Source organism: Adelges cooleyi, unplaced genomic scaffold (genome assembly GCF_023614345.1).
Source record: "Adelges cooleyi isolate 19-005CV unplaced genomic scaffold, UGA_ACOO_1.1 ACOO_flye_CR_arks_rails_tigmint_CR_PRNA_250, whole genome shotgun sequence".
Taxonomy (NCBI): Eukaryota; Metazoa; Arthropoda; class Insecta; order Hemiptera; family Adelgidae; genus Adelges; species Adelges cooleyi.
Genome location: NW_026095916.1, coordinates 198,227 through 221,033, shown reverse-complemented (window position 1 = coordinate 221,033; position 22,807 = coordinate 198,227). Strand labels below are relative to the sequence as shown.

Below are 22,807 nucleotides of genomic sequence, written 5' to 3'. Positions count from 1 at the left end.
CACTTGTAGTGTACTTGGTCAAAAATGCTATATAGTCCCTAGGAAACTAAACATTTTAGATTTCAAAATTCAGTTTTTAAAATTTCCTTTATTCATTTATCGCATGGTCGTATGATGTAACTTATAGTATTTGGTAAAATAATTGTATCTTATAAACTTTGCCATGACTCTTAATAACCAAAATTCAAAATCGATTCATTAATACATTGTTTAACAATCAACATATTTTATCGTGCACAATATTAAAATAATGTGATTTAGTTTGTATTGTACAATTTTATTTTATTTTTTGTGCTGTGAAAACTAAATTGTATGCAGTGTGTTACATCATATTATATTATTAAAAAAAGAAAAATAGTTATAATCTTGTGTTTAAATAAGTAACATAAACACAATTCCTTTGCCAACGACCATACCACGTTGAATACACCAGTTCTCGTCCGATCACTGAAGTTAAGCAACGTCGGGCGTAGTTAGTACTTGGATGGGTGACCGCTTGGGAACACTACGTGCCGTTGGCATATTTTTTTTGCTTTTTACAACTGTACACTATTTTTTTGTAGTGTTGTATGAACTTAAATTGTACGTCCACAGGCGGATAGGCTTAATTTATTTTTATCGGGAAAATATATGAAAACAGCCGAACTCGCGGGAGCCAACGCTCTGCAAACCCTCAACGGGCACAAAATGTGTTATTAGGTATACCCGTGAGTGAAAATCCCTCACAGATCTGCATCTAAGTTAAACAAATTGACTAGGTATTGTAAAAATCAATACCTTTTTTGTTTCTTAATTAATACAAATAATAATAATACGTTTTTTTCGGTTTTTAGGCTGACTTTACCACCCTTTATGCGTAATAGCGGCCCCGGTTCGGGTATATTAAACAAATATAACAAAAATTGATAAATTTAATGTTTTATACATATTTTACCAGCATTTCAAGTATTCAACTCATTCAGCAATGGGCATCAGGTTGATACATATTTCATCACTATTATTAATAGGAACCACTCAGACCGTTCAAACACCTTCCAGCGAACTGGTTGCGATCATCGTCGCTAGACAGTCATGACCAAGCAAATGGTAGACCACTAGCAGCCTCACGCTCTGGCAAATGAACTAGTCTCATCATCGTGGCTGACGACGACTCCAGATTTGCACCTGGAGGGGACGATGCATACTACAGAAATGATCCTGTGAAGTATGATCTTAACTGGAACGATTGCCAACGATCCATACTTATGGTCGTCATCAGTGAGTTAACCGGAGTTACCCAAAGTGATCGAGTAAAACTGTCAAAAGTAATTTTCACCCCACGCGTAATATTTAATATACTTATTTTTTGCACACGACTTGCGTTAGACGACGCCTAGTTGTTTTCAATCAATAGTAAACATTCTCAGTCAATTGTAAGTATTTCGTATCGTCCATCGAAGTCACCGGCTTAATAGTAGTTCACAAACAGAGCCATCTAGTGTCAACAATTTACACCTAATAGACAGCAAAATACCTAGAAATGAACTATTTACATTTTACTCCAGTATCGTCACAGCTATTACATTGCACTATTGATTATATCCTGTTTATTTCATTATCGTAATCGTTAGAGCAAAAAGGTTAACTTTATTTTGTTGATTGTTCAGGTACAAAGTGTTGAACACTAAAAAAAATAATAGGAAAAAGTAAAAATAGCCATAATAGACTCAAGTCCTCGGGTACCTATTTGATTCTATATATGAATGACTGTAAGTTTCCTTATGTAATATAACAAAGCATAGCACAAACACAATGTGAAAGATTTACTACCGTGTGTATCAAAATATGACCTAATCTCATATTGAAACTTGTGTTATACGAATAAAAAGACTGTTTATTGTTCACTAAATTGTGTAGGTATCTTTTTCAAAAAATTAAAACTACAAAGCTTAGGAAAAAACGTTTAAAAAGATACAATTTAAATTTGATGCGATGGCGGGGTTCACTGACGATATACTCTTATCACAAAATATATTCTTTCAAATTTTAATGTGTGATAATAATATTATTGTTCTTGATAAATAATAATATACTTTATAGTACTGAAGATTCTAAGACCACAAGTCATTATGTATCAATAATTGTTATATTAGTGTTATAGTAGTTGTGTTTACTGTTTAGTGTTTTGTGCCGTTTCCACCATAGGCCCCTACAGAAAATATTAATAATAAAACTCCGTCCAAACGTACACGAAGTAAAGTCACTTGTTTAACGAAAACTCCAGTAAAGAATATCCGATAAAGCAATCTTCATTTAAGATGCCAACAATGAAAATGTTTATTATCAAACCGACCAACAAACCAACAGTAGTTTCAATGAGTAATTTTGTCGGTCACTTTTACGCTACAGAAAAACGGTTAGAATCTCCCGTAACTCTAACTAAGAGCAGGGAAATGCTTTATGAATCAAGTTCTTATGCACAAATTTCTCAATGCATTAAATGTTTAAAGCAACAATTAAGAACTGTTATCCGCAAATACTATCTCATTGAAATTTAGCAAAATATTGTAGCGGATGAGCATGGCTGGACGTTAATTAATTCTACGACTTCAAGATGACCGTGAGTACGTATGTAAAAGGGCTGTACAGTACCTTAATAACTTGCTAACAGCCAAATAGACTTTAAACCGCCGAATTATGTATTCAAAGTTCATGGATAGTTATTACTTATAAATGTATTTACTTTTGAATTTTTTTATTTTTCAGTTACTTACACCAAGGGATTGATACAACAACAACAAGCTTACTACTGAACATAAATAAATTCATTTTGCTGAATTTAATCAAGTTAGACTCGAGAGATGTCATAGTTAATTTATAGAAAATGATGCAAGTATGAAACTTCAATTGTCCTACATTTGATAACATTATTGTATTTTTTGTTCTTGATTCATTTTTGTATTTACAGATCGATGTATACTTAACAAAAGCCAAGTTCTGCTCTGAATGCTTAAAACTTCTTGATACAATTAAAAAGTAAATAGTTAATTCAATATAATAGCACAATAAATATTTTAATTTTTTAAAAATACAATTATAGTAAAAAAATAAAAATTGAAATACTTAATAAAATAAAATAAATATTCAAATCCAAAGCATAAAGTGCATGAATATCTTAATTATATTGGATTAATTTAAACTTAATAATATACTTTATAAATAAAAAAATATATACCATTTTACGCTTAATAAATTCACGTTTTCAACCATTGTTTTCGGTACTTTTTTTTATAAAAGAGTTTCGCCGTTATTTATTATTCGTTGACATACTGTATATATTAATTTTATTATATATATATATTTTTTTTAAATTTCATATCATTTTTTTTTCTTTATCCAGATCATCAACGACATGGACGTCAAAGGAAACAACGAGAATCGGATGTTAATTCAAGTTGACGCATCGCCGTACTGATTTTAGCTTCGATGCAAAGCGAGAAGGTATTGGTTTTACTCTGATGTGGGCTTTTTTTTTCGCTGTATACACTGTAACTTTTTTAATACTAGACCAATTCCTTTGAATAGCAACTCTATAAATCACAAATTTTGTCTAGTTTGTACTTTGGGGGGGTAAAAGTTGAAAAAGTTTAAGTCTTCATAGACGAAAGTTGAAAAAACAAAAAAAAAACCGTACGAGTTTTTAAGTTAGAACTTTTACTGGCTATAGTATCGAGAAAAAGAGTCGGATCGAGTTGAAATGTATAAGAAATATTTATTTGTTATGCCCGCGCACGTCAGTTTTGTCAAATTCAAAATATACCCATTTCCCGCCCCCTAGGGGGGGTACAAGTTTTTTTGTTTTTCGGGGTTTTTAGCCGTAATTTTAAAACTTTTGGGTTGAAAATTTGCCAGTAGTTGGAACTCATATGTATCCATAACATATTAAGCGGGTGAAAAATTCGGCACTACAGTTTTTTTTTAATTGCCGGAAAACCGTGTTTTCGCACATTGCGTATATTTTAACAAAAACACCTAAAATCTTTAAAAAAAATTGATCAAATCATTAAAACAATTTTATTTATATCTATACAGAATGATACTATTAGGTTTTGTGCTCAAGTACCACTCTTGACTTAAAGTTTACACAAAGTTTAAATTTTTTTTTTTTTTTTACTTAAGTTCTTTCCGGATGATTAAAATTGAGAACTGATATTAAATTCGTAATCACCGACCCAAAAAACATATAATTTGACCACTTTTGATGTCTTTTACACAAAAATCCAGAAAAATGTTTTAGCTTCGATGCAAAGCGAGAAGGTATTGGTTTTACTCTGATGTGGGCTTTTTTTTTCGCTGTATACACTGTAACTTTTTTAATACTAGACCAATTCCTTTGAATAGCAACTCTATAAATCAAAAATTTTGTCTAGTTTGTACTTTGGGGGGGTAAAAGTTGAAAAAGTTTAAGTCTTCATAGACGAAAGTTGAAAAAACAAAAAAAAAACCGTACGAGTTTTTAAGTTAGAACTTTTACTGGCTATAGTATCGAGAAAAAGAGTCGGATCGAGTTGAAATGTATAAGAAATATTTATTTGTTATGCCCGCGCACGTCAGTTTTGTCAAATTCAAAATATACCCATTTCCCGCCCCCCTAGGGGGGGTACAAGTTTTTTTGTTTTTCGGGGTTTTTAGCCGTAATTTTAAAACTTTTGGGTTGAAAATTTGCCAGTAGTTGAAACTCATATGTATCCATAACATATTAAGCGGATGAAAAATTCGGCACTACAGTTTTTTTTTAATTGCCGGAAAACCGTGTTTTCGCACATTGCGTATATTTTAACAAAAACACCTAAAATCTTTAAAAAAAATTGATCAAATCATTAAAACAATTTTATTTATATCTATACAGAATGATACTATTAGGTTTTGTGCTCAAGTACCACTCTTGACTTAAAGTTTACACAAAGTTTAAATTTTTTTTTTTTTTTTACTTAAGTTCTTTCCGGATGATTAAAATTGAGAACTGATATTAAATTCGTAATCACCGACCCAAAAAACATATAATTTGACCACTTTTGATGTCTTTTACACAAAAATCCAGAAAAATGTTTTAGCTTCGATGCAAAGCGAGAAGGTATTGGTTTTACTCTGATGTGGGCTTTTTTTTTCGCTGTATACACTGTAACTTTTTTAATACTAGACCAATTCCTTTGAATAGCAACTCTATAAATCACAAATTTTGTCTAGTTTGTACTTTGGGGGGGTAAAAGTTGAAAAAGTTTAAGTCTTCATAGACGAAAGTTGAAAAAACAAAAAAAAAACCGTACGAATTTTATTCAATTTTATCACTTTTACTTATAATAATTCTTGTAGACCTGTGACCTCTCCGTTTCCTCATTGCTTTGATTACATTATGCCAATACTCTACTGTACTAGTCCTCTCGGATAAAATCACTTTCAAATTAACGCTTTGATGCTCATTTGTAAATACAGAACCTTCATTTAAAACTTTCTAACTTTGCTGGTTTATACTGTGCTTGGTTTGGACTGTACTGGCTTGAAAATACTAACTACCGATTTGCATCGAAGCGTTTTTTCGAAAGTGATTTTATCACTTTCAGATTTAAAAATTCCTGTAAACCTGTGACCTCCCCGTCACCACTATGCCCCGACCCAACTATGCTCCGTCCCCACTATGCACCGACCCCACTGTACTGGTTTTTTTTTTTAACTGCACTTATAAAATTAATTTTTTTCCCTAGATTTCTTGATATATTTTTATGAAAAATTATGTTTGTTCAATGAATCTAAATAGCAGAGTAATATTATTATTATGTATACTTTACACAAGTTAAAAACCTAATAATTACGTTATAATTGAAAAAAAACCAACCAAATAAATTATTTGTAAAAAAAAAAAAGTTTATTTATCTACTAAAAACAAAACATTGTTTTTTTTTGTTTTTAGTTTGTAAGTAGAAAAATTTTTATTTTTTATGAATAAAATATAAGTTATTATTGTTAGTAAAAACAGGTAACTTGATCAGTCATTACTTTCCAAAGCAAATTGTAGTGATTTTTAAACATAACTGTATGGACGTTACACATAAAAACAAATTGTGCATTATAATTTTAAATTAGTATATTTTTTATTCGAATATTTTATTAAACGTATTGATTTAAATAGTTTTTTTACTATTACAATATTATCACATGTGAATTTCTTTATTAAAATTAATTTCTTTTTATTCTTATTAAATATAAGTATCATTAATAAGAAATAGTTTAAACAAAACAAATGTTCAATTATAGTTCATATTTATTGTAAATTAGTAGATAATTTGTCCGACCGATGAGACAGTATGCAGGTATCGTTTCCTCTGTGCCGTATCGTGTATGTTGCCGTCAGTAATAGTGCTACAGGATTTTGAGAAAAATGATGTATCTATATAATACTATTATGCCTATAATGGCATAATAATGTTATACAGGTACATAATTTTTTTTTATAAATGTTTATAATTATTTTTAAAAAATGTGTTTAAGTTATAGAAATAGAAATTGTAGCAACATATGACATAAGCGTGTATATTATATAAGTTTTTATTTTAGTTTTACACTAGCACACAATTATTTTAACGACCAGTTTTGGTTGCGGCGGTTAATAATAAAATCCTACTACTTTATACAATATTTAAAAATGAATGTAAAATACTAAAATTTGCCTACAGAAAGACCAATTTCTATTCACCAACCTATGCAATTTTTTCTTCTTTATTACTATTTTATTTAGACGATCAACAACTTGACAAAAATATATTTTAATTCTACAGAAAAGTATATTTTCAAAAAATTATTATTATACTATTTTTGTGACTGTTAGGATATCGTTTAACAAAATATCATACGAGTAAATTGAGATTTACAAAAAACTTATACATTTTAATTGTCAATGGATATGTACAGAATATTAAACACACAAATATATATATATTTTTTTTTTTAACAGGTATAGTGTACATAGTAATTTATAATATTTTAAGCGACCCTAGTTCACGGTTTGTTGTTGTTAGAAAACTTGTATTTTATAAGTTTACTATTAGGCTGCTGCAACTTGATGGCAAACATTTTGAAAATAAATGATAGCCATTATTTTAAATTGGTAACTATAGCAAACAGATTTAAACAAAAAGGTATGTTGTAAGATTCGCTGGAGAATTTCAATTGAAGTGGAAAATATGATAAACGAAGAACTGCATTATTAAAAGTCAATAAAATTAATGTTTTTTTAGGGAGTTGTCGAGCATCCTCAGAAGTAATTAAATCGTAGCCTGGGGCTTTCTTAGGTGGAAAGGAACAAATACAATTCTTAACTTCACCAGGAGGAAAGGATTTAGGTGGGAGATCCATAGGTAAGATGAGGTTGAACAACTTGGCTGAAATGAGATCCAAATAAAACGGCTGTGCCTATATAATATTGTACACAATATCCATTTCAGGAAATAACAGTCCGCAATGATTATAATAGTAATTCGTATTGTCCAACTTGCTTTTTTAATTAATAGAGTAACTAAAGTTGTTAATACTTAGGTTTGATGTTGAAATGTAATATGATATAGAATTGTCATGTACCATATAATATATTATGTCAATATGCGCATAAGGATTATCGTTTATAGATTATTCTATAGTTTGAACGAAATTATTTCCTCAGATTTTTTACAAATTGTGTGTACATCAATCTCTACTACAATAAGGTATTATCCATATGGAATTGTGCTACTAAAGAAAATGATCAAGAATTGGATATTACTTCCTCTGAATTTGTTATATAATATGAAAAAAATACCATGTTTGATATTAAAAAAATCACTAATTTAGATACCTTTTTTAAAAAAAATGTATATACATACATATATATATATGTACATCTTATACCATTGTACTCTTACCAATTTTACTCATAACCGTCACACATAATAGTCTTTTAATCAATACATAGGTTCTCGCCAAAAGTTATGTATGACGACGAGGACTATAGTAATTATTTCCATGGCATCTTATATTATGTTATTATTCGTTAAAAGTAGACGCGCTACCTCGTAAGACATTATAGTTTCGTTTTTGGGCTTAGGTGCCGAAGCTAACAACGCATGTTACATGCTAAAATTCACTAACATCATATTATTCTGTGCCGGCCAAAATTGTGTTTGTATTTAACTAAGGCCATCTGTAAAAACGCGTAGCTTTTTCGTTACCCATAGAACAAATTGAAGAGTCATACTGCAACGAAAGCATTGAAATTCAGCACAGTGTTGTATCTGACTTCCACTTTTCTAGTTGTTCTTTATTGTCAAGATATTTCACAGTGAATAAACAAAAAAAATGATGTGGAAAATTATAGTTCTGTTGCCGTGTTTTGACGTTTTAGTGAACGCTGGTATAGATTCACCATATTTTACGGGTTCTTCAAGCCAGGTAAATATAATCGAGTAATGTCTTTTAATTTATTTTTTAGTAGGTAAAAAATACATTTTACGTTTTTCAAAACTCCACAAAATGTGTTGAGTTCTTAGGATAAACAATTTTATCATACTATACATTTTTTTTAAATTTAAAGAGTGAAGAAGTGACCTTTTTTAACTTAGACCCAGTGGCGGCTCGTGCCATGGAGCACTTGAGCAATGCACCACCTATTATTTAAAGAATATTAATTATTTTACAGAAATATAATACATAATAACATAATATTCTATAGTTGTACTATTCTAAAAAATAGTAAAAAAGTAAAAAAAAAATTTACTACAATAACAATTTAAATTTTTTTACAATTTTAAATAATATTTTATTGTAACATCGTTAATTTTTGACTAAAAAGAAAAGCGTGGGCCCTATTCAATAAATTCCCAAATTTATTATCAGATAAATTTCATGCAATGTTTTATGTTAAGTTTTTTTGTTGTCAAGAAAACTAAGTTGGAAATGGTGTAAAAACAAAAAAATTGTAATAACATCGTATAAAAACAATATGAAAAAATAACATTTTATATTCTTATTAAACCCAATGAGAAATGTATTATTGTTGTTATGTTGTTATGTAAACGTGTATTATTGTTATAATAAATAAATTCTCTTATAAATAGAACCTGGACCCATACCGCACTTTTAATGGATGGGTAAATTCACTAGACACAAGAAATGCAAACTTGTCATCTGTGGTTCGTTTTCCTAGCCCTGAATTAAAAGTAATTTTTGTATAAAATACTACATTATTCAAAAACATGTTTAACCATTTTTATTTTTTAAGAATACCGCAAGGGACAAATTGAAGTTAAGTAAGTGTCCACCTGGTGATGTGGAAAGTCTTATTACGAGGAGTAGTTGGGATTACTGGCCTAATTATTTAAGATTAGATCAGGAACCTTTTGTAAACTTAAGTTATATTAATGGATTGAAATTTAGAAGCATTCCAGGACTATCAGCAGTAGTCGCGTCGGTTCATGAAAACTCTATAGGAGGGCTGCATTTTCCAGGAATTTTATTATTTTTCTAGCATACTACGCTTATCTAAAACTTTTATTTGTTTGTTGAATTAAATAAAATTAGTGTGTTATATTGATCTAGACATTGATTTAATAACGCCATAATATTCCTTCCTCTAATTGATTTATACTCCTCAGCGTTTAGAATGTTCTAAATTACTTGTTTTTTTAATGTGGCGATTTATTTGCTCTTACCGTACAGATCTCAAAAAATATACGTCACAAATAATATTAACCTTTACAAATTGGTAAAAGTGGTTATTTCTTATTGACGTGCGATACAAATCTATAGAACCAATTAGTGTCAACAGCACCCTGGTGGTACGAGGAATAAAACAGGATATTAAACACAAAAAAACAAAGCAGTAAAAAACAAAAACGTAAATTACAATCTTAAACTAACAAAACTCAAGGCGAAAAAAATGTAGTCTGTCTCATTTTTGTCATAAGTTGACAACATTTCCCCACTGTCACTTTTTGATATAAAAACAATATTTTTATCACAAGATTGATTTAACCTCGCATACATAAATCCTCGAACATTAAAGTTCTTAGGATATTTTTTCTTATAATTTAGTAAAATTGTACTTGACATGGCACCATTGCATCAGCCCCCAACCTAACCCAGCCGGTTGTTTTTTTTAATTGTTCTCAATTGGCAATGTAAAATATAAACAGATATTTTATCGAGCGTGTTTCAATTGAAAATCTATTCGTTTGCTGTTAAAACGAAATTGTTATTGTGTTTCTGCTGTTGTTGTCGTTGTAACTGTTCTTATTTGTACACATTTTTTTATATGCGAAAACATTTCTCTGAAAAACAACTTATTTGTTTTGTTCCATATAGGTCGGTACTATTAGTTTTGATAACTTTATGCGAATTGTTGTTTTCAATATTCCCCAGTATTTTTTGTCCCAGCATATTATTTTTCTGTTCGAATACATGTAAAAGCAATTTTCATAGATCAAATTGATTTACACATTACAGTATACCTTGGTAACCTCTACTTTAAGTATAATTTGAATTCCTAAACCTACAAATAAAGAAAAAAGATTAATTAATCCCATTATTTTTCAAAACGAATATGCTTTGCTTAAAAGTTAATTTAATATAATATAAGTTAGCGCTTAATTATCAAAATGTAATCTATAATACGTGATAATTACGAAACGATTTAAAATTATATATATATATATATTTTATTAATTGAATTTAGGGTGATCATATTATCGTGAACTATTGTATATTGTTTTTATACAATGCGATTTAAATTTTTCACCATTTTGTAATGGATTTTTTCTTTGAGCATACCCGTCTTATAAATTTTAGATTAAACAACAGTTTGGGGTCAAAGGTAACTCCACGATCCTCGACTTGGGCGGAACGACACAAATTGTGGTCAGATAAATTAGATAGATAGATTTGTTTGTTTATTATCTAGTCTATTCCAATAACTCGTTTCTACGTCTGATTCGTCCATTTATTATTCTTACTTTATTTTAAAATGTCTACTGAAATGCAGTCGACGGGTTCATTGTTTATATTTATATCAAAATGTATAAATTTTAAGTTATCTTTATTCTTGACTATACGTTTATTAATATTATCAAAATTAAATACGAACAAAGTGAAATACAACAAATTAAAATGAAAATAGTCAGTAAATCAGTATTACTAAAAATGTTTTTCTTTAGATACAACATTATAAAGATTATTAATTTTACAACTATGCTCTACTTACTAACTATTTTAACAAAATAATATCTTTAATTATGTATACAAACATTTAATGGACACGTTTAATACCTACAAAAACAAAATTATTAAACAAATACATTTTCAAGGTTCCATTTCTCTGGTTCTTTACTACCCTACCACTTCGTGTAGTATTAACAACTTCTTTGTTAACCTCCTTCCTTGGCCAGCTATTTTTATCTTCCTAATTCTCGCTTTAATATTCTAAATCATTGTAGTCCATACCCTTTTTAAATTCGTTAGGGGATTAAATACCATGTATTCCTTCTAATTTTATCCAATAGTACCTTGGAGTATTTGCCTTTAGTCGTTGAAATTCAATACAGTTAATGTAGAAATCTAATTTTTTAAAAGAAATTTTAAAAGGCTTCGTCTCTTTTGATTGAGGTTATAAACTTTAAAGTTCGATATATCTAACTATACAGGTTTACTGTAAGATATTGCAAAAATTATAAGGGAGAAAAAATTACAATAACCTTAAAATATCATTGTATGATAAAAACCATAAATGGTAATTTTATGTATATAATGGTAATTTTTCATAATTTTAGAAAATCGCCAATAAGTCAGGTGGGGCATTTTTAAAATCCTGTATTCGTCGATGTTGGGTGCACATTATTCTAACGCAGGCCCAATGTGGGTATCTAAATAGTGTTTACAGCGTTTTGAACGTGTATAATTTTTTTTACTTTTTATAAACGGTTCGGTTCGTTTATGTAAACAGTGGAAATGGAAGGTCACATCAAACCACACAAGTGTTTTTCTAAAGTAAAAAAAAAATGTGTTTTCGAGTTAACGCAAGAAAAAAAATGTTGTTTCGTCAAGGCGAGAAGTCGATAAGTAATACTTAATAAAAAAAAAATGATATTTTTACATTTGAGCTCGGTGTAACTTTTCCAACACATGATAAAAAAAATGTATTGACGGACACCCGTTTAAGGGATCGCACGTCAAATTAAAAAAAAAAAAGAAACAAGGGGAAAAAATCAGCTCCAACAAATTTAGTTTTTTAGCTATTATATGATAATATAATTATGATAAAGGAGAATGTTTGCAAGGCTCTCTATTAAAGGTTTTCACATAGGTATTACACGCAAGAGCAGTGTATATAGTAAAGTTGAACAAAAATGTCACTAAAAATTAAAAATAAAACAAAAACCCTACCATCGATATTAGTTTATTTTTACTAAAATCTATAATTAACATACAATATGAATTGTTTTTTATTTCTTTCGTTATATAGGTGGCTTCAGGCTTGTATAAATTGAAAATTAATTGGATTGTATTTTATCTACATTCTCGTTTGTACCAGCACCAATTTCCGACAACTCTTTATAGCTGAAATTTTGTTTGCAGTTAATTAGCCGTTGTAATAAAACAATTATTGGAAAATAAACAATAACAATGTTATTTCAATACAAATCTCGAGACCCTGTGCGGCACCTGTTATTCTTAAGTAAAAAATCTGAAATAATTAGGGCATTTTTTTTTTTGACATTTCAAACTTATTTCTATACTTCGCTCCTCAAAATCGAAATTAACGACCACGCTAATTTATATATACGTATATAAATATACAACCCGTTCTGGGTTATTATTAGTAATTAGTAATTAGCAATTTATCAGATTCTTATGACCAGTGGACTTCATATTGGTTCGTATTGGCCCAAAATAAGACCTCTGATTTTGATGTTGCCGTAATTTTAAATATTTTGAAACTGAGTAAAACACTAAGTAATAGGTTTTTTTTTAATAAATAAAACTTTTTTATTATTATCATAGAATTAGACACTCGAACCAAATGTTCTAATTATAGTTCAAAGATGGGTTGAGTACAGTTAGGATTTTTTTTTGAAACTTTCGCCTTAACTTAAAACGTTTTGTAACTAGAAAAACTTAATATTTTTCTCCTTAAAATAAGTCGACAAATTAAAAATAGCAACTAGTTCGATTTTTGTCAAAAATTCCCAATCTTTTGCCCCTTAATAAATAGCTTATTCCGTTTCTCTTATGTATTTGTATACAAAGATTATAAACGTTTTGAATTATTTGTCAAAATTGATAATAATTATTCGAGTTCGAATATCGAACATTTTTGTCGGTTGGTAAAATATTTTCAAAACGATGTGGGTATCATGTAAACAAAATATGAAAAACACCTGTTGGTTACACGCCACCTTTTAAGTATTATGACGTTATAAGAACAGTCATTACAAACTGTGTTGTTTCTTTTTAAAAGAACGCCAATGTATATTTCCCACATCTTAATGTTCATCCCGGATCCGAAACGTTAATTGGCCTTTATTAAACAACGTCATAAGTTGTAATACCATCCTATGTTTTTAGGTTGTAACCAAATATAAATATAATTAAATACAATACAAAAAGTTATGCACATATGTTTCAATGGAAAAGCCATTAGGATATGATGTGTAACCAAGGCCAGGGACTGATGCATAGGCGCAAATGCTAGGGGGGGGGGGCTAGGGTGGGATTATCCCCCCCAAAAAATTGAGTTATGCGTACAATTTTAAAATACAAAAATATATTTACTTATATATATATATACTTAAAAAAATGTCCAGCTCCCCCCGAGTTAAAAATTGAAATTGCGCCTATGGGCTGATGTTAGGGCTGCCAAGATGGCATATTAGAAAGGTCGGGAGGAAAGGAGGACCATTTCACATTTGCCTCACTTGTAAACAATTTTTTTTTTTTTTGGTACTGCTGAAAAATGTTCTAACTGTGGATGACAAGTCCATGTAGATCGGGAAGAGATAAAGTTGAGCTATCAATGGAATCAACTCGTCTTTAGTGATCTCAGGGTTACCTGGCACCTGGAAAGAAACTGCATTACTTTAACAGAACAGGAAATAGCGAGGAAATAATGGGCGGGATCTAATAAAATAATAAAATACTTTAGGGCTCGGAGCCAGAGGCGGATCTAGTTTTTTTACGGTTATAAGCACTATAAATATACCACCCTTATTATAATTGAACCAAGGGGGGGGGATTGGGTAGGCTTGGTCGGAATACTGACAATTGTCCTACTTTTATAATTGCTCAAGTAAAAAATAAATAGTCCCAAAATAAATATAATAATAATCAAAATCGTGTAAACTTTGAAGACTTCAAAATATAACATCACTACGCCGATTTCATAGATGTTGTTTTTGTTTTTCGATACATTTCTTATTTAGTGCATTGGTGTATGGCTAACTGTAAGTAACTGTTTAAAAAAGCATGGATAACCTCTCATTAAAATATGTTTTCCTCTTATTTCAAAAAAAATAACACAACTTAAAACATGTTTTTAAGACGCTTCTGAGTAAGAAAATATATATTATACAATTATTATTTAGACAAGTACCGAAAATGATAAAACCATATCATAGAATTTTTGAAAAGGTTTTAAAATGACCGGTAAACATTTTTAGGTGGTGGAAAAGTTTTCTTTATTAGATTTTTTTAACCGTAGTTTTTTTACTGTATAATGTACATGTAAAATTGGTTTTGTATTTATTCCAACGGATATATCATTTTCAAGGACAGAAAATACTGTGGCAACTTGAAAACGACAATAAGCATAAAGTTATAAAAATTATTGGTAGTAAATCGATAAAAAAAAAATAAAAAAAATGTTTTACAGTGAAATATTTTCGTATTCGAAAAAATTGTACAAATAAGAACAATTACAGCAACAACAACTGCGAAAAACACAAAAACTATTTCGTTTTAACAGCAAATGAATAGATTTTCAATTTAATCTTATAAAATATATGTTTATATTTCATATTGTAAATTAATAAAAAATTAAGAAACCGAAATAATTATAAGCAGTATGGTACATTGCAAAAACCCAAAATGTTACAAAAAAAAAATGTTATTTTAATAAAAATAAATATAATTCGTTTTTATCTAAAAAATAATGTTACTGTTAAAAAATACTCGATACAGCCTATTAAACAATATTGGCCATTGACAAGTCTGAAAACTTATGTTTTATAATTATTAACACGTTTCCAAATCCAAAGAAATGATGGAAACGATTTTAAAACCCACATTATGTATTCTTTAATTAAACTACCTTTTTTTACGGATAATTAATTATTATAATTTACAATAAATTTCCAAAAAATAAATAATTATGTTTACTACTGCTATTAAAACGGTTACGTTATTTAGACTTTGTTAAAAATTGAAAACAACCGAGGGCCTCTTCAACGTCTAAAAATGTAGTAAATAAGTAGAAAAATAATGTGCACGTGTATTGCTCAAATATACAAAAAAAGGTTTTATACTCAAGGGGATTTCATGCGGTATGTTTTTTAGGAGGTTAAAATTCGAAAATCGACTCTTTAAGGACCACGTTGTTCTCCGAACAGGTTTAGTTTACCTTAAAATGCTCATTGAAAAAAAAACGACCCATTTGAAATTATACACCAAACACAAAACGCCATTACTATTCAAATATTAAAAATAATATCATTGAAACGGAGTTACATAATTATGTTACACATTTTAACAATGTCGAGAAATCTTTAGTAAGATTATGAATAATATAGTTTTTACTATTTTGTTTATGACAAGGTTAAAATTGTTTTTAATAAGGAATCGATTTACATTTCATAAGAAATGATTGTTAGGCGATTGAATTTAAAGACTAGACAGCTTCACTTCTACAGTTTTGACACTCTTTTAAAAAATAATAGAACTTAAGTGTCACAAACTAGGAAACGTGATCGAAGAGCCGTTCGATTTAATAGTATATATAATAATAACTTATTACAAATATATTAATTAAATATTTGAGTTTCTTAATGGCAGGATAAATTTGATAGAATAGACAAGAGATTATTTTGGGCATACTGAAAGTGATGGTTTAGTCGTTTAGGGAAAAACATTTTCAGATTTATCAGGAGCCAAAAACAGTATTACTAAAGTTTTTGTAATTGGCTATCGTACACCTTCATGCAAACTTTAAACAGTGAAAAAATACAATTTAGGTTTCGTAAACCAATGGTTTATGATCTATAAGACACATAGTATTCTTCTGTGGACCAAAGAAAAAGGAATATTGTACTATTGAAAATGTAAAACTGAGAATTTAATCCATCAAAATCAGTTATTTCAATTTTACAATGATGGTTCTTTAAATGTTTGGACCAACAATTATTTTATTTAACTATTGGACTGACTAATGTAGCTAGTTTAGTTACAAACTTGTATACATTTTTTTAGATAATCTACCAATATACATTGACAAACCAAGATAATATCATTAACTCTATTTCCCTATAAGGGGTAAAAAATTGTTATATTTATTAAGATTAAGGAGTATTTTTAAGATTAGAGGTGGGTTTCGGCAACAACTTTTTTTTTTAATTAACCGACAAAATATTACAAATTCAACTTGTATAATAGATATGTATTTTTAATTTATACTCACCGTCAGTATTATTCAATTTTGATTTTTTTTTACAAACTTTGTTTTTATAATTTCATAGTATATTATATTTACAATTTTATGATAAGTCAATATTAAATGTATTCAAACTTGCAGCATTAAGAAAAATTATGTGATCATAGTCACATAGTATATTTGATGACTCAATCACTTGCCATATGTTTTTTTCAGCAATATATCTTTCACATAAGACTCCGGCAGGAGCTTCATCTTTTTTTGGTAAAAACCAGGCGGTATTTTTTCCCACAACAAATAAATCGTTTTCAATAGTAACGGCATCTGCATTTTAAAATACATTTTTCTGAATAAATCATATGAACGAGGTAATTCTTTCGTAGTATAAACTATTAGTTTCATCATTTTCGGAACTATTCATGTTGTCATTATTTATACTGACGGTTTTAACCAATTGCCGTGTCAAAGCGATAGTCACAGTACTACACTATAGTCACAAGAGTAAAACGTTGACAATCGCTCTAAAACTGCAATAGGTTTGAATCGTTAAAGAGCTAAAGATGGATCCGAAAATAATAAAAGTAATAAATTATATATTTGGATAAAATTTCTCAAACATTATTATTATTATTCACTTACTTGCATACATTTTTGTGTTGATCATATCAGGTAGCGTATCCCATTTTGAACTATTTAAGTTCATTTTGTAAGCACGTTAGGATTTTAAATAAGGGGTACCGCCAAATAAATATAAATCATTTCCTCTACTTGTAATGCCCATTAGATCAGTAGCTGTTGGCATTGGATTACAATGTGTCCAACATTCTTCTTGTAGATTATAGTAGACTGCACTACTTAAATAGTATTTACCATCATTACCACCGAACTTCATAGAAAACAAATCAATTGCATTAAACATAAAACGTAATATTAACATTTTTTTTTTTTAGGTTTGGCAGCTTTGGTTATTGGTATGATGAAATAAATATAAATCATTTCCTCTGCTTGTTATGTCTATTAAAGCAGTAGCTGCTGGTATCGCGTTTAACAGTCCACCGTTTTTCTCGAACATTATGGCACTCTATACTACTTAATAGTACATTAAAATCTCCAAGTCTACCAAACTTCATAGAATAAAAAGTCAATTACATGAAATAAAAAACATTTAAACTACACATTTTTTTTTTTTTTAGATTTGGTAGTCATGGTTATTAGATTGTTGAGTTGTTGGATAGTTTTGTTTGGGGTAAATACGATACTGGTACTATTGGGGACAATTAAAACTTTGGGTTTAGTTTAATTTGTTATTATAAGATCAATTTAGCCTAACATCAGATTTAATACGTAATATACTGCGCCACTACGTGTCAATATAGTATAAATTGTGTAAACCTATTAAATTTGTAACTTTCTAAAACCTATAGATTAATCTATTAATTTCCATACATGTATATAATAAGTTAAATACAATTTCATACTTACAACATATAGACGAGAGTTGTGAATTATTAAACTGCATAATTGCCATGGGGTTGGCATTGGCTCTTCTATTTCGGCCCATACTTTCGAATATGTGTCATAATATTCTATTGAATTTAGTGTTATTCCTAAAGTATCTTCACCTCCTACCTATACGGAATAGAGCGTAAAAAGACACATATTAAATATATATTTTCAATAAATTACATGTATTTGTTGACTCAGATATATTGTGTTATGAATAACCTAAATTGATACACACCACATATACATAATTTCCTTGGGTGCAAACAGAAAAATATAATCGTGATCTATGCAAAGGCGTTGTAGGAATCTACATTTTCGATGTAGTAGCCAGATCAAGTTCATAAACACAATTACTCCATTTCTTTAATTTATTATAACCTCCAATTGCAAGTAGTAATCCAGTTTCCGAAACGGCCAAAGTGCACGCTGACGGGGTGGACAAAAAAATGAATAATCACATGATTTCCAATTAAGATCATTTTCGCACCTCAGATCCATATACATTACATAAGAATCATCACCATTTGATTGACCTTTAATTGCGAAAATAATCTGAAAACAAATTATTCAATATTTTATTTTCTACAAATGTAAAAAGTATTCTACAGATATCCCACACAGCAAAAATATGTTTAACAAAAATAATAACATTTTATAATATCGTAACTATATTTCCTTATATTATAAAACAATCAAAATATATGGAATAAATTATTGAAACATGTGTGTTTGATTTTATTATAACTGTATTTCCAAAATACTAAAAAACGCAACATTGATTAATATAAAGTATTTTTACTAAGTAGGATGCCACAAATAAGTTGTAAGAAAAATATTTATATACATTTGGTTTATACAAATGAGGTGTCCTCTTTGTTGCTTTTGTAATGTTTTCATCAACATCGACAGATATGTAATTTTTCATGATATCTATCAAACCTAGAAATATTAAGCTAATATTAAAAAAACTCATTACAGGATACTAATATACTTTATGAAAATAATTTTAAATGTGAATTGTAAAAAAAACAATATTTTATGTTAAATATTATAGTGGAATCGGCATCGGTTTAAATACTCACAGTCATGTTGGCTTCTCATCAATGGTTCATCACATATTCGTAGTATCGTATTTTTCGAAATTAAAGGTAACTTCAAATAATTCAGTAAATTTGATAAATATTTACTTCGTTCTTCTAAATCATATTTTATCCATTCAAAAATGAAATCAATTATCTAAAACAAATATTAACACCATATGTGTAAAATCATACACAATTTTTTAAATAAATCATCACTATCTTTGTAAAAAAAACAAGTGTGGGTAATAAGATGAGACAAACGTATATTAAATAGAGTAATGTGAACTAAAAATAATTAACTCATTTCTTTACATTTGTAGTTTACAAATTATTAAAAAAGTTGATCTAATAAACTTCTTTGTGTATCTAAAACCCTTAACAACTTTTATCTACTTTACAGATTTTTCTGACTTTTTCAAAATTTTAGAAAACTTAAGATACTAAATTTTCAGTTGGGAGTATTAATATCTCATAAATGCAATTATAAATAATCAAATTAAATTGTATTTTTTTATTTTGCCAAAGTACCTTTTCTTCAGATTCAACCACTAAATGATCATTTGATATGAGCTTAGTAATATCTTCAAAATTTAATTCATATAATTCTATTACCTGCGATTCATTTTCCAGAATTGTTCTAGGAATCAAAAATGTAGTACATATTAAAATGTTCTCAAACGAATTCCAATCTTTACTACTTACTTAAAATGTTCTAAACAATACAATAAACAATAAGTGTATAGCCTTTTTTGTGATGTAGGTTCAGCAAAGCTCAAAAAATTAAGACAATTAGTGACATCTATGTTTTTTTGAACATAATTGTAACATAAATCCGTAGCATAGTTAAATTGAAAGTATTCAGAAGCTTTCAATAGTTTCTAAAATACAAAAAAATATTAAAATTATAACAAGAAATGTGTTCAATGAAAATAATTTGGTATCTGTTTTGTATATTATATTACTTCAATATTATTATTATTGATATCCATCTGAAATGTATATGCACACGTTACAATTGATTTCAGAATACCAGACTCAATGTCTTTAATAGGCATACTGATTTCTTTGGTTTCTCTGAAGCCACCATTGAACATTGCTAAGAGCATAGGGCTTGCAGATGCTAAAATTGCTTTATATGCTGAAATTTGAACGTCATCATCACATATCAACATAACATCACATAAGGTTTGCTCTCTGTAAAAAAATGTATCTTTATTATTAATAAATATAAACGAAAACCTTAGATAATGGTATTGTTATGGCCTATGATGTATAATTTATTAAGTATGTAAACATTTAGGTGTCATTTATTATTTAAATTTGTTTTTTGAACACTGAATTTAGGTCTCAACATATTTAGGGAGATTTTTTAGTGTCAACATTGTATACTAGAAATTTGAAAAAAATCAGTACCTAATAAACTATAACAATTTTACAAAATAATGTTATTACTCCTTAATTCTTTTAAAAAAAGGTCTAACAAAATAAAATAATTATTTTAGAAATTAGCTTATGTCATAAATCAAAACTTACTGGAACAGCCCATATAAGTTTTGAAAATGTTCATACATAATACTTAAAGTTTTGAATGGTATGTTATGTGGAGAGTACTTTGGAAACATGTTGAACAATTTGGTTTGTCTATAAGTAAAATATATTTTCCTTTGTAATAAATTTCAAATTAAAGGCAACTGTAAAATGATATATTCTGTCTCGGTCCATCTAACACACAATATTCATAGCAATTTAGACGTATTTTTGTTCCAACGGCTCACGGTTCGATAATGTATCTACTGATGTGATAAGGAATCTGTAAACAAATTTAAATTAAACTTTTTTCATTTGTTTATTTTTTCTAGAGTACAATTCGTTGGTGATATTTTATTTTATAATTGAATGCTGGACACTTTTAAGTTCCTTCAAAATGATATAAAATGATCTTGTCGTCTCTGGAAAAGATTTCTAGGTATTCATATATGTTTTAAGATTCCTCATCACATCAGCAAATTGATCAGTACGCAGGAACACAAATACACCTAAATTCCTATACTGAGTTAGACGGACTAAGAAAGGAAATATCTCATCACAATCAAATAAGAAGTATTTAATAAAATAATAACATACTGTATAGTAGAAACTAGATACGATTAAGGATTGACAAAGAAAAAAACAGAACACAATATAAGCCGTAGTCGATTTATTTTCTAAGTAGAAATTTCAAAGTTGAATGAACAAGTGGATGACGTTATAAATGGATATCTTATCCGTTAATGATAAGGCCAAAATTATTTTCGCGCCAACTATTCTGTTATCTGTATAGTCCCGTTTGAATTGCGCGCCTTTTTAAATTGTTATTTATATTTAATTAAAAATGTCTTTCGAGTCTATAAAAAAACGAATGAATGAATATTTTATAAGTGAAATTGATTTGCTTAAGTCGGACTTAAAAAAACAAAATATTATAAATAGAACAAACATAATAGATATGGAAAATGCAATTGAATGGGTCAATTTGTTTTCCTCGATATCAAATACTAATTTGGTTTGTCTATAAGTAAAATATATTTTCCTTTGTAATAAATTTTAAACTAAAAGCAACTGTAAAATGATATATTCTGTCTCGGTCCATCTAACACACAATGTTCATAGAAATGTAGACGTACTTTTGTTTCAACGGTAAACGGTTCGATGATATATCTACTGTTGTGATAAGGAATCTGTAAACAAATTTAAATTCATCATTATCTAAGAGACGACCTACCAACTTTTTTCATTTGTTTATTTTATCTTAAGTACAATTCGTCGGTGATATTTTATTTTATAATTGAATGCTGGACACTTTTAAGTTCAAAACTATAAAATATGATCTTGTCGTCTCTGGAAAAGATTTCTAGGTATTCAAATATGTTTTAAGATTACTCATCACATCTGCAGATTAATCAGTACGCAGGAACACAAATATATCTAAATTTCTATACTGAGAGTTGACGGACTGAGAAAAAAAATATCTCATCACAATCATAAATAACAAAATAATAACATACCGTACAGTAGAAACTAGACACGATTAAGGATTAACAAAGAAAAATAAACAGAATACAATATAGGCCTTAGTCGATTTATTTTCTTAAAAGTAGAAATTTCAAATTTCAAGTTGGAATGAACTAGTGAATGACGTTATCAATAGATCTCTTAGCCATTAATGATAAGGCTAAAATGGAGTTAAATCTGTTGCCGGTACTAATTTTACACGAGGCGCAAAACATATCCCAGATATTATACTAACTGCAGTAGTGAAACTATTTAGTCTTGAACTTCAATCAACTAACGATTTCTTGTGAAATGTGAATCGATTCATTGTTGTAAGATACGTCCGAAATGAGAAAGTTTGCAACAGTATAACGATTACTTAAAATGCCTACATAATTAAGACTATACTTAGATACACAATTAATACACAAAAATAGTAATTGGTTATTTCATGACTCGCATAATTATTTTTATGTTTTACCTACTAAAA

General features: G+C 28.6%; 1 protein-coding gene, 2 long non-coding RNA genes and 2 other non-coding genes across 6 annotated transcripts; 3 read left to right on the top strand and 2 right to left on the bottom strand.

Moving 5' to 3' along the window:
• Positions 1–402: 402 nt before the first annotated feature.
• LOC126837559 (5S ribosomal RNA) lies at positions 403–521 on the top strand. The gene has a single exon (XR_007685550.1). It is a non-coding gene; the product is annotated as a 5S ribosomal RNA (ribosomal RNA).
• A 488-nt stretch (positions 522–1,009) lies between these two features.
• On the bottom strand, positions 1,010–1,214 carry LOC126837560 (small nucleolar RNA U3). The gene has a single exon (XR_007685551.1). It is a non-coding gene; the product is annotated as a small nucleolar RNA U3 (small nucleolar RNA).
• Positions 1,215–2,065: 851 nt separating this feature from the next.
• LOC126837554 (uncharacterized) lies at positions 2,066–3,451 on the top strand. Of its 2 annotated transcripts, none has more exons than XR_007685547.1 (4): positions 2,066–2,599; positions 2,746–2,872; positions 2,948–3,015; positions 3,380–3,451. It is a non-coding gene; the product is annotated as an uncharacterized LOC126837554 (long non-coding RNA). The 2 variants fall into 2 exon arrangements; XR_007685546.1 differs by having other exon boundaries at positions 2,066–2,603.
• A 4,848-nt stretch (positions 3,452–8,299) lies between these two features.
• On the top strand, positions 8,300–9,529 carry LOC126837558 (uncharacterized). The gene is made up of 3 exons (XR_007685549.1): positions 8,300–8,457; positions 9,123–9,224; positions 9,287–9,529. It is a non-coding gene; the product is annotated as an uncharacterized LOC126837558 (long non-coding RNA).
• A 9,039-nt stretch (positions 9,530–18,568) lies between these two features.
• Positions 18,569–21,523, bottom strand: LOC126837552 (kelch-like protein 3). The gene is made up of 8 exons (XM_050571491.1): positions 21,412–21,523; positions 20,821–20,928; positions 20,250–20,481; positions 19,990–20,165; positions 19,816–19,924; positions 19,288–19,441; positions 19,050–19,144; positions 18,569–18,757 (listed from the first exon to the last, which is right to left on the bottom strand). The coding sequence occupies exons 2-8, from the start codon at positions 20,907–20,909 to the stop codon at positions 18,569–18,571; spliced, it is 1,044 nt and encodes a 347-aa protein (XP_050427448.1). The 5' UTR covers positions 20,910–20,928; positions 21,412–21,523.
• Positions 21,524–22,807: the final 1,284 nt, after the last annotated feature.

Coding starts and splice junctions, on each gene's coding strand:
- LOC126837552 (XM_050571491.1), bottom strand. CDS start 20,909: ATGTTTCCAAAGTACTCTCCACATAACATACCATTCAAAACTTTAAGT. Junction 19,925..19,989: donor TATTGTTTAGAACATTTTAA/GTAAGTAGTAAA, acceptor TTTGATTCCTAG/AACAATTCTGGAAAATGAAT. Junction 18,758..19,049: donor CTCATTTGTATAAACCAAAT/GTATATAAATAT, acceptor ATTTGTTTTCAG/ATTATTTTCGCAATTAAAGG.